This window comes from Chanodichthys erythropterus, chromosome 10 (assembly GCF_024489055.1).
Source record: "Chanodichthys erythropterus isolate Z2021 chromosome 10, ASM2448905v1, whole genome shotgun sequence".
NCBI lineage: Eukaryota > Metazoa > Chordata > Actinopteri > Cypriniformes > Xenocyprididae > Chanodichthys > Chanodichthys erythropterus.
This window is the reverse complement of record NC_090230.1, coordinates 14,492,912-14,509,575: the sequence shown is the minus strand read 5'-3', so window position 1 is coordinate 14,509,575 and position 16,664 is coordinate 14,492,912. Positions and strand designations below refer to the sequence as shown.

The 16,664-nt window shown below is 36.6% G+C and overlaps 2 protein-coding genes across 2 annotated transcripts; one reads left to right on the top strand and one right to left on the bottom strand.

Moving 5' to 3' along the window:
* Positions 1–7,426: 7,426 nt before the first annotated feature.
* On the bottom strand, positions 7,427–10,906 carry hsd11b1la (hydroxysteroid (11-beta) dehydrogenase 1-like a). Its single transcript, XM_067398673.1, has 6 exons — positions 10,642–10,906; positions 9,235–9,365; positions 8,946–9,149; positions 8,529–8,622; positions 8,280–8,445; positions 7,427–8,032 (listed from the first exon to the last, which is right to left on the bottom strand). The coding sequence occupies exons 1-6, from the start codon at positions 10,727–10,729 to the stop codon at positions 7,849–7,851; spliced, it is 867 nt and encodes a 288-aa protein (XP_067254774.1). The 5' UTR covers positions 10,730–10,906; the 3' UTR covers positions 7,427–7,848.
* Positions 10,907–11,421: 515 nt separating this feature from the next.
* On the top strand, positions 11,422–16,341 carry micos13 (mitochondrial contact site and cristae organizing system subunit 13). The gene is made up of 4 exons (XM_067398672.1): positions 11,422–11,599; positions 12,071–12,227; positions 15,625–15,676; positions 15,786–16,341. Exons 1-4 carry the CDS (start codon positions 11,571–11,573, stop codon positions 15,881–15,883), a joined length of 336 nt encoding a protein of 111 aa, XP_067254773.1. The 5' UTR covers positions 11,422–11,570; the 3' UTR covers positions 15,884–16,341.
* Positions 16,342–16,664: the final 323 nt, after the last annotated feature.

Below are 16,664 nucleotides of genomic sequence, written 5' to 3'. Positions count from 1 at the left end.
GGGTCACATTTTCCTTTTATACTGTGATCTTCACTGATGATCAACTGATTCCACATTGACTATGAAGAATGTCCTGACTGGAGACGTGGGCATGTTCAAGGGTTTAACCCCATTTGCCCTCTCTTTTATTTAGCCTGCTGATTTATGAGTCCATGCAAAGAGAAACAGCCATGTCACTGCCATACGGTCTATGACACGACCCAAACCAGCATGGGCCTCCGGTATGCATGTGCTTTTGCTGAGCATGCATGTGTTTTATTCATATTTGCCATCATTGCTGTATGGTTACTATGGTGCTCAGTCTTTCAGCTTTTGTTTTAGTCAATGTTTTTGTCTCTTGACCAAAATATCCTTCAAAAATAGTCGATAAAATCATAATGTCATATTCTTTGATTTTAGTAAGTTTTACTCAGACTCGTTGATGAGAACGTGCAGAATAAAAATATTTAACCACTTATATCAATTTAAACTTGTCAAAATTAACAAAAAATGTCAAAACTGTACTCGTGAAAACTTTAGCTCATTAAATAATCCTATAGTATACACAATATTGTGAATTCTTTATGCTTCAGTTATTCATTTTTTATTCTTAATGTTATTTTTAATTTTAAAGTCACCATGAAATCAAAATGGACAATTCTTGTTGTTTTCTTATGGAATATTGCAATATTTATTATAAATCTTTTATATATATATATATATATATATAATACTTTCCGTACCCACTGTGTGTATATATATATACAGCTATGGAAAAAATTAAGAGACCACTCCAAGTTCAGAAATCAATGTTAAGTGGTCTCTTAATTTTTTCCATAGCTGTACATATATATATATATATACAGTGGGTACGGAAAGTATTCAGACCCCCTTAAATTTTTCACTCTTTGTTATATTGCAGCCATTTGCTAAAAACATTTAAGTTCATTTTTTTCCTCATTAATGTATACACAGCACCCCATATTGACAGAAAAACACAGAATTGTTGACATTTTTGCAGATTTATTAAAAAAGAAAAACTGAAATATCACATGGTCCTAAGTATTCAGACCCTTTGCTCAGTATTTAGAAGAAGCACCCTTTTGATCTAATACAGCCATGAGTCTTTTTGGGAAAGATACAACAAGTTTTTCACACCTGGATTTGGGGATCCTCTGCCATTCCTCCTTGCAGATCCTTGAAGCCTCCTCCTTGAAGCCACACCTTTGTTATTTTAACTGTGTGCTTAGGGTCATTGTCTTGTTGGAAGGTAAACCTTCGGCCCAGTCTGAGGTCCTGAGCACTCTGGAGAAGGTTTTCTTCCAGGATATCCCTGTACTTGGCCGCATTCATCTTTCCCTCGATTGCAACCAGTCGTCCTGTCCCTGCAGCTGAAAAACACCCCCACAGCATGATGCTGCCACCACCATGCTTCACTGTTGGGACTGTATTGGACAGGCGATGAGCAGTGCCTGGTTTTCTCCACACATACCGCTTAGAATTAAGGCCAAAAAGTTCTATCTTGGTCTCATCAGACCAGAGAATCTTATTTCTCACCATCTTGGCAAACTCCATGCGGGCTTTCATGTGTCTTGCAGTGAGGAGAGGCTTTCGTCGGGCCACTCTGCCATAAAGCCCCAACTGGTGGAGGGCTGCAGTGATGGTTGACTTTCTACAACTTTCTCCCATCTCCCGACTGCATCTCTGGAGCTCAGCAACAATGATCTTTGGGTTCTTCTTTACCTCTCTCACCAAGGCTCTTCTCCCCCGATAGCTCAGTTTGGCCGGAGGGCCAGCTCTAGGAAGGGTTCTGATCATCCCAAATGTCTTCCATTTAAGGATTATGGAGGCCACTGTGCTCTTAGGAACCTTAAGTGCAGCAGAAATTTTTTTGTAACCTTGGCCAGATCTGTGCCTTGCCACAATTCTGTCTCTGAGCTCTTCAGGCAGTTCCTTTGACCTCATGATTCTCATTTGCTCTGACATGCACTTTGAGCTGTAAGATCTTTTATAGAAAGGTGTGTGGCTTTCCTAATCAAGTCCAATCAGTATAATTAAACACAGCTGGACTCAAATGAAGGTGTAGAACCATCTCAAGGATGATCAGAAGAAATGGACAGCACCTGAGTTAAATATATTAGTGTCACAGCAAAGGGTCTGAATACTTAGGACCATGTGATATATATATATATATATATATATATATATAGAGAGAGAGAGAGAGAGAGAGATTTTTTAATAATAGTTAATCAAAATAACCAGACACATCTCTTCTCTGATGATGTTTACTCCTGCAAGGGCAGGACAACCTGTCACTCACATGAGATCGACCAATAGCAAACAACAACCAATCAATTCCTCATGAACAAAATCAAGTCCTGCTCTACATTTTTTTTCTTGCTCGAGAAGCCATTTCACTCGGGGGAAGAAAGACTATTGCAACTTCTGTTTCATGGCGACTTTAACAGTATGTTTTAATTAGAATTGTTTTATTATTGTCATGATGTGCATTTTTCGTCTCACTTTCATTGACAGTTCCAACCCCTCAATAACAAACTTTTTCAGTAATTTTGAAAAAAAAAAAAAAAAAAAAAAAAAAAATCACTCCTTAGAGATAGTTTTTTCTTCAAATCCATAATGCATGCCAAACACCACTAACTGAAGGAAGCCTCGTTGTCTGTCTGATTTTTTTTTTCAATTGCTGTCCTTTATCCGATCATCCCACCGCAATGGCAACCCCTACCCTGCCCCGCACCGCTCCAAACGAAATTCTTTGGAAAGTCATCTTATATCACCCTTTGAACGTGCATTGAACTGTAAAACCACCCCATTGGAAACAAAATAAAGGGACTGAGGATGGGGGAGATGGAGGGATGGGGGAGGGGCGAAGGAGGAGAATTATAATTCTTTGCAGGCCTTCGGTATTAACCCAAACACCATCGCTGTCAGCGGCTCCGGGAGGGAAGCGCAAGGGCCAAACATTCAGTGTTAATTGGCACTTTGTAAGCTCCGAGCCTTCCCTTTGTGAAAGGTGGAGAGAATAGAAGATGGGGGGAAAAGAGAGAGAGATAGAGAGAGAAAGCCAGTTCTTGTTCTTGCTGGGCCTTGTTGAGGGTATTTACGGTTCACTTCTTATCCTTTGTTAATTGGTCTTTCTCTCCTTTATAGAGAAAAAGAGACAGGGAGAGAAAGAAGAATTCATCTAACCCCCACCCTACCACCCATGAGCCCCCCAAAACAGAAGGGAAAGAGAAGGGCTAGGGTACAAAAAGATGCGTAATTGTGCATGGGACCAATAACGCCAGCAAACACATTCAGATCCACGAGAGATTCCCCCTAATTATTTAATCAATACATCACCACAAATACAAGCCAAGCCAACAGACAACCGTACAAATGATTCCCGTAGTAAGCTGGAAAAAACAACAAATAAACCTAAACACCCTTTGTTATTCGCCACATCTACTGAAGTACAAACACCTCCCAGAAACTCGCCCTGAACCAGTAAAATATGTTTTAAATGTATAGTTCACCCAAAAGTAAATTCTGTCATAATTCACTCATCACCATGTTGTTCCAAACTTATAAAGAACGGAGTAGCAATAGATAGACACTGGGTTGATGGAACCATTCAGACTGGTTTTGTTTCCTGGATCAACTGATTCACTGAAAAGATTCGACTCACAAGAACAATTCTTTCATGCAGGGATCACTACTTCTACATTATAGATAGTGTAGAGAAATAGAATTAATCAGTCTAATTTGTGAACACAACATTCAGAATGCTTTTGTGAACTAGATCAACTGATTCACTGAAAAGGTTTGACTATTAAGAACCATTCTTTCATGAATCAGGCGTTCATTCATAAAGTATTCCTTTAACTTTCACAGATCAACTGAAAAGATTTGAGTTATATAAAAAGTTGCTATACATTTTGTCCAGATAGATAGATAAATAGATCCATCCATCCATCCATCTATCAGTTAAACTCGAGAATGAATCAGTCTGAACAAATCATTCAGACTGGTTTTGTAAACTGGATCAACTGATTCATTGAAAATAGTCATAAGAACAATTTTTCATGTATCGGACATTCATTTACTGAACTATTCCTTTAAATTTCATTGCCACTGGTGCAGAAATTATTATTCACATACACCTCGTGTGTGTGTGTGTGTCTGTGTGTGTGTGTGTTTGGGTCTGGGTGTCCTAATTAGAAGGAGGGAGGTAAAGGGCTGCATCTTTGGCCTGCTTCACAGCTCTTGTGGCCTCTTCCTCCCCTTTGCCGAGTGTGTAAACAATAACAGTGGCCGCTCTGAAAAGACACAGGTGTCAACCATTGTGTGCTTTCTGAAAAGCTCGGAGAGAGGGAGGTTAGGAGGCTAGAGGGTGGGCTAACACACCCTTTTCATCAAAGTGCAAACCATCTCACTCACAGTGAACAGAAAATCTTGTCTCAGAACAACAGCAGTATTGTTTCTAGATTCCGATGTAATTTGGGGACTTTATAGAAAGTTGAAAGATTGGATTTTGGAGGTTGAACTTTAAGATAGCCATTAAATGTGCAATACTGCTTTTCAGATACATTGAAGTGTTTATGATTTGTTTCTTAAAATTTGGTTTAAAGATGGATAATTTGGAGATATAGTAGAACACACTGACTAAATCAGTAATAATAGACTAAAAGACAGTGTGTTGACTTGAGAATAGACCAGTTTTTGTGTACTAATCATTCAAACCAGCTTTGTGAACTGAATCAACTGATTTATTGAAAAGATCCAAACAGTTCTTTTTATGAATAACTCTACTTTTGTCCAGATAGATAGATAGATAGATAGATAGTTTTGCAGTTCATGTTCATGGTGATGCAGGAGAGCGTGGGGGATTTATTGCTCAGCATTAGGAGCTCTAATCTGTTGCAGGTGTTACTGGCTGCTATCCCAGGCTCCTTCCCCCTGGAGGCCCCATCATGAGTGTGTATATGCGGGCATGTGTGGGTGTGTGTCTGAGAAAGAAGGGGAAAGTGTGAGTAAAAAGAGATAGCGTATGTGTAATGCGTAAGGCAGTGCAAATTAAGCAGGAGGCGGTTCTGGCTTCGATTTTTCCTCTTAAACCCAGTCAAGTACATGAGAATTGATACAGCCTGGCATCATTTCAGTTCATCTAGCTCTTCGCTGAATTCAGTATATTATGACCCAACCCTGGTAATTGCAGGGAATTAATGTGAGCATCTCTCTAATGAAGGACTCACTCAAAAGAGAAAAGTCTTAATCTTGATTCTTGGCGGTCTTACAATCAATCCACCTACTGGTCAAACAGTGAATGAGGCACACGTTCACTCACAAATGTTTTATGTCGCTATTATCAAGAGACTGCTGCCCTCTTCCGGACATATTTTGTTACAACATCCAAAGTATATAGCGTATGCTTGGGGCAAAGAAAACAACCCTCATATTATAACTTAAAGGGATAGTTCACCCAAAAATAAAAATTCTTTCATCATTTACAAAATGATGTAAATGAATCTGTATAAATTTCTTTGTTCTGCTGAACACAAAAGAAGATATTTTGAAGAATGTTTGTAACCAAGCAGATCTTGTACCCCATTATCTACCATGGTATTTATTTTCCTACTATGGTAGTCAGTGGGGGGTGATCTGCTTCGTTACAAATATTCTTCAAAATATCTTCTTTTGTGTTCAACAGAAATTCATACAGGTTTGGAACGACTTGAGGGGGAGTAAATTATGACAGAATTTTCATTTTTGGGTGAACTATCCCTTTAATGTCATGGTTACTCCAAGACCACTGGATGGCAAGCCTGCAACCTTTAGCCAAAAAAGTGTAACGGCTAAAGCTAACATGTAACATGCCTCTGGCGGTACACAGGGAATGAGACTGGAGGCTGTTTTTTGAATGGATGTCAATGGATGAGAGGCTTTTGTGGGGAAATGGCTAATCATTTAATTAATGGACAGCCTGTTTGCTAATCTTCAGCATGTTTTACACTAAACAATACCTTCTTTGGGAACTATATGTAGATTTTAGCTTGATAAAAATGTATTTTAAGTGAAGGCCATTACATGATACTGTAGGTTGAGAGGTGCCACACGTGATTAAGTTAGCCGTTACGCTTTCTCCAATGGTATGAGATACAGACCTTCTTATCTTCCCATTATATACAATCTCTGGTTACTCTTTCGAAACAGTGTAATAGCTGTATATTTAAAGACACAGACCACAGAGAGCAGTTTTTGTGTTAGTTTTTGACTTATTTTAATTTGTTTTTTCAATTATTTTAGTGACAGGCCGAAAACAACACAGACAACGCGCGACGCAATCGGCTACATGCACGGAGCGTTCTGTAGAGCTTCCGCATTAATATAAGCCAGCTCGAAAACTTCCGGTGAGATGTCATTTGCTGGTGTGTTTAGCATCAGTAGTATAATACTTAGTTTATAATCAGAATATAGTCACTTAAATAGTCAGGCATAGCATAGCATAGCATAGTATTCATTTAGCATAAAAAATAAAGATGTACCTCATTGTTCCTCCTCGGCTAAATTCAATTCGACCATCAGTTTTCACACCCTTATGTGAAAAAAACTTCAAAAAATAAATATATATTGTGCACTTTAGTTAAATTAATTGAATAAAATGTGTTTTTATAAGTGTGCTGAAATCATTGATCTTGCGCTGCACTGACTGACAGCTGCTGTGATTATAAAGGGAAAGCTTTTTGTATCATTTATTCACAAGAAAATGTATTGTTTTTCTTAAGATTTTTTAAGTATTTCATACTTCACATTGACAAGATGTATTTTTAAACCTAGTTATTTTATAATGTTTCATATTTAGTCAAAAACAAAATGACAAACATTTAGAGGAAATGGCTGATATATGCGCAAATAAATGCTACTTTGCCACCACCTGCTGGTTAAAGTGGTAATTATTGTCTTTTTTATTTTTAAATAAGTGTTTTCTATCAAATGTTGAATTTCCTACATGTTTAAACATTTGGTTTTACAATGGGGATAATTTCAGAAGGATTGACAAATAATGTTTGTGGTCAGTCATCACATAACATTTGAAGTGCTGGGGAAAAAATTTGTGTATTTAAACGGTCCCAATAGCTTTATCTTTATTGCAATCTATAAAAATGGTTTATTGGCAAATTAGGTAAATGTGATAACTGCGTTAAAATATAAATAAAACATTAAAAAGACACCCATTGATGGTTTCGTGTCCATGTACTGTACAGCGACTACAGAATGAACAGCTAACAGTTCACCGGAAATGCTCGAGCTGGTTTAACTACAACAAGGAAGTAACCGTGCATATAACCTATTCTTTGTCTTTAACAACATCATACACATTATCAAATGTTGTAAGCTCTAAATGTTGAATTTTATCAGCAATGAAACTCAAGCGGCAAGCATTTAGTGGAACGTCTTTATTGTCAAGTCTGATACCAAATATAAGCATCAGCAATAGGTCAGGTAGATAGTAAGTCACTGATAAGAAAACATGAGGTAAGTTCACAGTGCTTTGCAGTCATAGAGGAAAAATGTTAATGATTTCAGATTTTACAAACAATTACTTACAAAAATGTGCATACAGTTGCGGACATAAATGAACAAGGTTTAAACTTTTTTAAACCTCATAGCAGCAATAATTCATTGATAGTGTACTACAAATCAATTTAGTCTACCTTTAAAGTTTGTTTAAAACATAAAATGTTTGGTGTTCAACAACTGCAACCCCCGAGGGCTTGTCGTGTCAGAGCACATGCACTAACCGCTAATGCTCTGCTCCACAAATAGACTTCAAGGGAACTGTAAGCTTTCAGTAATTAGTTCCATACTAACTTATGGATTATATGTGTAGGAGTTTTGAATCGCCTGATCTCTGAAGTAGGGGAACCAATCCCTGAAGAGACAGGCGTAGTAGGTGTACCAGGGGTAAAATGTCTCAGACTGTCGAGATGCTCCAGCTTCGATAATGTGCCGGGCGGCATCGTGTGCAGGGTAGGCGGTCATATTGATGTAACCTCTGCATTAAACACATCAGAGATAAGAAGAATGAGCCTTTTATCAGGAACTTGAGCAGTCATGTATGATATGTATTGTTACAAAAGAGTTACACAAGTAAGTGAAAAACTGCTATTTATGACTTTGACCGTTTGTTCTTTATAGCCTAACTAGCACTGAGGTAGCGCCACTAGGTAACAGCTAACTATTTTAAACTTTTGTAATTTATTAGCATAAAGCACCAAAGATTGATGTTAGTTTGTTCTTACTTGATTTTCTCCATAGCGCTATCTGTGTCGATCAGTCCAAGTATGCACATGGTTATGGATACATTGCTTTTTTGCATTGCTAGCTCATGCTGGAGGCCTCCAAAGAAACCGTTTAGTGCAAACTTAGTTGCGGCGTACGGCAAAGCGAAGGGGCCGCATAGTTTTCCTGTGAAAAACAGAAGTTATTCCAGCATTTGTTCGTTTGTTGAAGCAGCTACAGCTGTGAGAAAAGTTTTATATTATAATCACCTAGAAGAGAGGAAACAACAACTATCGATCCTTTACTCTTTTCAAGAGTCGGCAAAGCTTTCTGAGCCATCTGTAGGTAACTGAGAAAATTCACCTATAAGAGGGTGTATAATGAATGAAAAACAAATCAAGTCATATATTTCAGTTAGTTTTACCATATGGGATAAAAAGTAACAGGTATAGTTCAAAGAGACCAAATCCTTTTTGGTCCCCATTCACTTTCATTGTATGAAGATGTGCGGTCAGGACATTATACAAACTATCTTCTTTTGTGTTCCACGAAAGAAAGACAATTATACAGGTTTGAAACAACATGAGGGTGAGTAAATAATGATAGAAATCTCATTTTTGGGTGAACTATTCTTTTATGAAGTCCCTATTGTCAAAAAAACTTTTATTTTCATTGTGATTCAACACCTCTAGCAGCCATCGCGTGTGCTCCACGTCTCCATTCCACATTCCGTATGGACTGGGCCCGATGTGGTTCAGAACCAGGAAATCCAGCCCCCCGAGCTGTTCGATGGCGTACTGTACCACGCGCTCGGCATCGGAGGGGCTCGCCATGTCTGCAGGCATGAAAAAGGCCCTTTGAGCCCCCATTTCCCGACACTTGCGCACAACCTGCAGTCAGACGGATCATTTTGAAACAATCAGACCTCTTTGAATCAAATGTAAACGCTGAATGAAAGAAGAAAACCCCATTGACCTCTTCTAGGACATTTCCTCTCCTCGCCGTGATAACGAGTTGAGCTCCTAAACGGGCGTAGTGGTACGCCAACTGCTCACCGATGCCAGTGCTAGCACCGGTCACCAGCACCCGGGCACCTTTCAAAGACTCTAAAAAGATACAAATCACAGTTTAATGCTGACTAAATAATAGTCATTACATAAAATGCCTCTTAATGCCATAATGGTGTAGTTGATGTTCATGGTTCTAAAGGTCACATGACAAAGCCAGCTTTCTATGCTTTCTAGGTTATCACAATATCAGTTTGTTAAAAGATTTTATGTATGGTTTTTCCCATTAGTCACATCAATAGAAAGTTATATGAAACTTCTCCAATAGCCTCTCTGTACTTGTCCTTGGTACAGCTGTTAACCTGGGGGCAGAGATGCTTATTTATATAAATGTCAATGTTGGCTGCCAAACAAAAGCCTTAACTGATTCTTGGTGGGATATTTGGTAACGGAATTGGTTCAGTATTTATATATAAGAAAATATGTAGTGATTTGTGTGGCACTTTAGTCTGAATAGTCATGTTCATGTTGATGGCAATTAAATCTATCACATGAGTTGTCAATTGGAGAAAATCAATTTTCAGTGACCCTAACGGGAGATAAAGTGCAATAATCAACTCTATATTAAAACTGTTATGAATGGGTCAGTTCAGTATGAGTTCATGTAGGTCCATCATGTTTCTTTTTTTAACACACTTGCTCACTTGCTTATACATATTAAAATGATGGTGAAATGTAAATGTAGAATTTGCAGTTTAATTTAAAAACTATTCTAAGTAGTAAAATGACATTATTGTTCCCATAATTTCTTTTCATTTCTAATCTCTGTTATCTTGCCTTGCACAACACAGAGCTGATTTTAATATCTCAAAGTGACACAAAAAGATAACAATGAATGGCATGACTTTTCATATTTTAATATTTTAGTTTTAATTTGACTGATGTAGGCTACTTGCCAGTTAATTTTGTTTTGTGTGTTTTTGCTGATGTCAAACAATACAGTATATTGGATAAATATCAAATTTCTGAGTTATTTTGTCGATTAAAACTTTATATTTGGCAACTGGGTTTTGAGGAACATATTCAAAGAATTTAAAGGGAAAATAATGGTTTATTTTAGACTGTCTCAACAGCAAGGTAAATAAAATAATAGGCATAGTATGCATGAGTGCAAATAGCTATACCTTAAAATAGCAAACTGTTTACAATCAGGCGCACAAATATTGCCATAAAAAAGGGGCAAAGAAAAATATTTCTTCCTCCTAAATCCTGGACTGACTTGCACATGACTTTAATCAGCTATTATAGGCTAGCCTATGAATATTAAATTGTATTACAGCACATAGATAAACAGAAAGGCGGCCGTTCAACTCACCCTCATTAAACGGTGAAGCACTCCATCGAACCGCAATGAAAGCGACGCTTAAGCTGCACAGCAACAGTAACTTGGCATACAGCTTCATTTGAGTAAAACTGTGGAGGATGCGACAGCAAAGCTTACAGAAACGTGAACTTAAACGATCAACTGTCAAAAGTCAGTCTACATAACCAAAGAACCTGCAGAACCGGATCGTATAATTCCTACTTTTTTTGTGTCAGACAGGCGGAGCCAAACCAAAGTACAAAGCGATTTAAGCGTAATCTTTAGAGCAATAAACGCACATTTTATGTGCTACAAAATAGTGTTATTGTGGTATTAACAATTATTTTTATTTTGTATTGTCAGTATTATTTTAATTGTGTTGTTGTTTATTTTTTTCTTTAACTGTCTAGGAAATAAAACCGAAAGTCATGATTAAGGATTAATTTTCAGTAACTTCTGCAAAGCTATTGAGTTACTAGACGTTGACGCTGAAAGAGATTCCGTTAACACAAAATCATAATATCACATTCAATTAAATATTTTTTAATGATTAATACGATTAATAATACTGAAACAGCGGCTGACAGCAAGTGCACGAAGTTGTCTTGGCGGCACATTCAACAAATAAATAAAATCAAGTCGTCTATTAACACTAACAACCGTGTGCTTTTATTTACTTATTTATTTACTATTATTTATTTTTATTAATGACAAAAACACAAATAATATATATATATAGGCCTACTTTGTTTATTGTTGTCGAATGTGCGGATGCGAACGTCTTAAGGCATTCAAAACCAACTTTATTGCCTGCAGTTCATTCTGCTAGTGCAAATGCCCTTGTCAGTGGAATTCGCTGTCGAGATAGAGCAAATTATTTAGTGAAATAGGGTTTTGTTTCACAGTTTTGTACTTTTTAGCATACTGTTGCTTTTAAGACCATGGCTGCCAAGATTTTGCCTGTAGTCAAGTAAGTGTCATTGCGTTGTTGTATATGGAGCTAATTAGCAGTTAGCTTACAAGTGTCTGCTTGGGTTTAAGAGTTATGTTGTTGGCATATTTTGTGCATTATAATGTTTTGTGTATATATATATATATATATATATATATATATATATATATATATATATATATATATATATATATATATATATATATATTACTTAAATTATGTATTTGAGTAATATATATATATATATATATATATTACTTAAATTATGTATTTGAGTAATTTTACAGTTTAAGGATATCTAGCGTGCTAATTTTCATATTCTAACATAAATATGCATATTCTAATATAAATGTTCAGCATGAGTTTTAACAGTGTATATGTTAAATGTTGGTGTTTTGTTTTGGATGCGAGTTGAATCGAGTTGGTGTCATAAAAACAAACATCTCCTCAATGTGACTTTGAATAACTGAATTGTTATGTATATCTTAGGTTTGCCACAAAAGTGACCATTGCAGGAGGAGCCCTATATGTGGCATATGATTCAGGACTTCTTGGAGGCAGCGAGCAAGGATCTGTTGCCTTAGGCCGAGCTAAAGCAGCCATCCCACCTGCTGTGGAGGAGTGGATGAAGTACTTTGGCTTTGAGGTACGAAAAGTACTGAAACTAAAAGTGAAGTCTGTGACATTCAGTGCAGTATAAAGCTATATAAACGAAATAATGGCAGATGACACCAACAAACAGGATGTAACAATATCAAAAACCCATGGTACGATAATACCTTGGTATGAAGTCCGTGATTGGATATTTATTGCAATATTAAAAAAATAAATAAAATTAAGACTTGGAGGAAAAAGTGCCATAAGTTTTAAACTGATTGAACATCTATTATTTTTTCTAACATTCTCAAGAGTTGTATTTGTTAAAGGGGGGTTATCACACACAGTTTCTGCCAATCTCATGTTAATCTTGAGTAAAAGTCTCCGAAAAGTCTTTAGTTTTGTCACATTTATAAAAGATAGATACACTAAACCTAGTCTTTCAGAACAAAGCAGAGATCCTGGACAGTGTTGCCAGATTGGAAATGTCCAATTATCGTACCAGAAGCTCAAAATCATCGTATTTGGAAAAAAATATCATACACGACTTATTAGTATAGGTAAATGAACTAAATTTAATAACTAATGATTTTTACAACGTAAAGACTCAATACTGAACTAACATAAGCTGGACAATCACACTATTTTAGCTGCTATACAGCCAAAATTATGTTCCCTCTATCTCTCTTAAGCTATACTTTGACACAATCTGCATTGTAAAAAGCACTATATAAATAAAGGTGACTTGACCAGTCAAATGTACAGAATACAGCTTTTTATCTAGACCAACAACTTTTTGACATACAATACATAAATAATGAGGCGTACCTTAGTGGGAAACAACTGACCTAAAAGCACTGCGGCAGGAAGGTTAACTTGAGCTTGTGACAGAGAGTCATTCTCCATGATGACTGGCCAAGAAGAACATGAGATGAGATGGAAGACGTGTCTAACAAAGTTCACGATCTCCTTACAATCATGACGTAGATACACACAGCTAGATCAATGACCCGATTTATAACGACCATCATTTGAAGATTCACAAAGTACTGAAATTATCGTACATTATGGGATTTTTTCATTATTGATCGCACATCGTACAGAGGTCAAAATTATCGTACAAATACGATAATTATCGTACGTCTGACAACACTGATCCTGGAGACGTGTCTGCCCTCAGTGCCGTGGGCGGAGCTAAAGAGTCATGAGCGCACGCAGCTTCTGCGCAGAGATCTCATGCTAGCTGCAACATCATTATAAATAAAAAGAGAACAAAAACGTTTGTGTTGTTTACATTATATGCACTTGCGCGCCGATTGCCAACAAAACACAGACATCTGAAGCAGCTTTACTAACCACCTGCGATCTGCAAATCCAGTGCCAAACTGGGACTTGCTTACAAAGTATTCATCACCGAAATCCTGGGAACAAACAAACATACATGCACAACTCTGTTGCTGCCTCAGAAAAACAAACTTCATCCTCTGTTCCTTTAACGCTGGGTTCTTTGGGAAGCTGAGAAAGGTAATCTTTCCCTCACAACCAAAAACACACTCCTTTGTTTACAGGAGATGCGTCTCATTTCGGAGGCTGTGTCCTTCGGAGGTCGCATTTGAAGGCTGAATACTTCATCAAAGATGTCATATTTAAGAAAAGTTACCATAATAAAATTTACTGATATTCATTGTGAGGTGTAAAATACTGTAATTTCTTTCTTGCATTGCAATCTTATGGTTATTTTTCTTAAATGAGACTGCCTCGATGATGTTTGCAGCCTTCAAAGGGTGCAGCCCCTGAATTAGGACATAACCATTGTTGAAAAATCTCTCGGCTTCCGTATCCCGAACGAAGCGCGTTGGTGGGAGTGCTCTTACTCTTGTTCTGTGTGGTGTGTGTGTGTGCAAGCTTATCAGGGAGAAGTGCCCATACAAGGAATTCCGCTCTCTTTTGATGTCATACAGGACACACTTGAAAAAAAACTCTCTGAAACCAGTCCAAAACCAGAAGTAGTGTATTTGTCACAGAAATACTCCGTCATACGTCCAACTCGTGTTTTGAAACTTAGTCCATGTTTAGCATGAGAATGCAACACTTTAACAGTGTAAATAAGTCAGAATGCATGAAATAACATTAGACCCCTCCTTTAACATTAGTGCACTGTGACGTAAAATGATCAAATTATGAACAGCTGTGTTTTTATTAACTAAGGTTAACAAAGATTAACAAAAAACGGTAACAAATGTATTGCTCATGGTTAGATCATGTTAGTTAATACATTAATTAATGTTTAACTAATGAACCTTATTGTAAAGTGTTACCACAAATTCAACACAAATAAGATGCTTGAACACAGCCAGGTGAAACAGAATATTTTGGATTCATCAAGACTTGTCCCTTGTTTCTGAAAGAATGATTTAGTGATACATATTTTTAACAGTAATTTGTTGCCACCTAGTGGCGATACAGTTGTTATTTGAAACACCCAGTTACTTTAAAAAGTGTGATTTATTCTATTTTGATCAGTAAAGTAGACATCAGCGTTTATATCTGAATAATAAACTTTAAGAATAAAGGATACTAAAGGATACGCTCCTGGCACTTCACCCACCCATCACACCGGAACTGTTTTTGAAACCAGGCTGAAAAAAACGACACTTTTCGCCTGGAAGATGTATTGTTTCATACAGTCATGTGAACACGATAATATTGAGACAATTTTGCTATCGTGATACCACGAAATTGATAATATCGTTACATCTCTAGTATCAACTAAAACCTAACCAGCCTAACACATTTATTTGCAAAGACGTGAGCAGGAAAGAGAATACACTAGATCAAAATAAGATGGTTAAAAAAAAAAGAAGGAATACTTCTCTTCAGCAAGGCAAAATCAAAGATGAAGTAAAGACTTATAATGTTACAAGGATTTCTCTTTCAAATAAATGCTGTTCTTTTGAACTTTCTATTAATTGAACAATCCTGTTAGTTTCATGGTTTCCACAAAAATGTTAAACAGAACAACTGTTTTCAACATTGATAATAATAAAAAATGTTTCTTGAGCAGCAAATCAGCATATTAGAATGATTTCTGAAGGATCATGTGACACTGAAGACTGGAGTAATGCTGCTGAAAATTCAGTTTTGCCATCACAGGAATAAATTATGTTTTAAAATGCATTCAAATAGAAAATATTTCACAATTTTACTGTTTATACTGTTTGTTTTTTTGTTTTTTTTTTAAATCAGATTAATGCAGCTAATTGAGGGACACATTCAAAAACATTTAAAAAATCATACAACCCCAGACTTTTGAACAGTAGTGAATATGTAGTTTTGTAACACGAGTATAATGCTATCCAGAAAACTCCTTATGGTGGCATTTGTGTAGTAATATTCTGTGTTATTTCAAGTCACTTTGTTGTAATATTTTTATTGCAATATTTTAGCTACCTGCCACGCCCAAAATTGAGTTCTCCCCACTGGATGCATGGAACTCAGGTAAATGATGGTTTATTTGGTGGAAAATTTTATTATATGATCAATTTTTACCACATATATGAATATACTGTAACTGTAGTCTTGTAATCGCTCCGTTTTTTTCACACAGGGGTCAAGAAGTCTATCCACGCCCTATCAGTTGCTCCTTCCACAGTTAGTGACTACACCAAACAAGGCCTGCAATATGTTAAAAACCATTCAAAATGAGCATTTAGATGTTGAAAAATTTCAGCGGCTGAGAAGACTTGCACACGTCGAGAAGCGTTTCACCCTCATATACGTCGAACTGAATTCCGTTAAGTTTTGAGGAACAACAATTAGATTTGTAAAATTCAAATATGAATATTATAATGGTATAAACCACAATTTTCACTTTTTTTGTGCATGTGATTTCAGTTACATAAATAACAGAAACGTATTAATCTTGAAGTCATAAAGCTTCAAGAGGAACCCTAATTTGAAGATAAAAATATAAGCGTGTTCTATATGTATATTGTTATTGAGCTCTTTTATTTATTTGAGAAATCTCTTCCTGGAAATGGACTGTTCTGGCCTTCTGGAATCGAAATTCACCTTTTATAGACACAAATTGACTGCAACTGAGTTTTGTATAGTTTATAATCCCATGTTGCTCTGTCAGATGTAAAATAAATCATGTAAAATATTTTGATGGATGTAGTTCTTCTGTGTGAATGCGTTTGCTAAACATAGGTCATTTTTTAAACGTATTGTTTACAAGACTATGGAAGTTAATCTTTGAAATGATCTGTTGACCACATAAAAGCATTACTTAGTAACACTTTTCAGTTTTACCACAGAGTGATGATGGATTCTGCACGTCTTGACTCATTTTGAAAGTTTTTCTGTGTGGCCACATATGTTGTATTACCAGAACATGTTCGATTAAGAGAGCATGGGGGGGAAAAAAATACAGGGTTTGTGGTTTTTGTGCATCATGGCCTACATGGTCTGTTTTAAACCTAAGGAA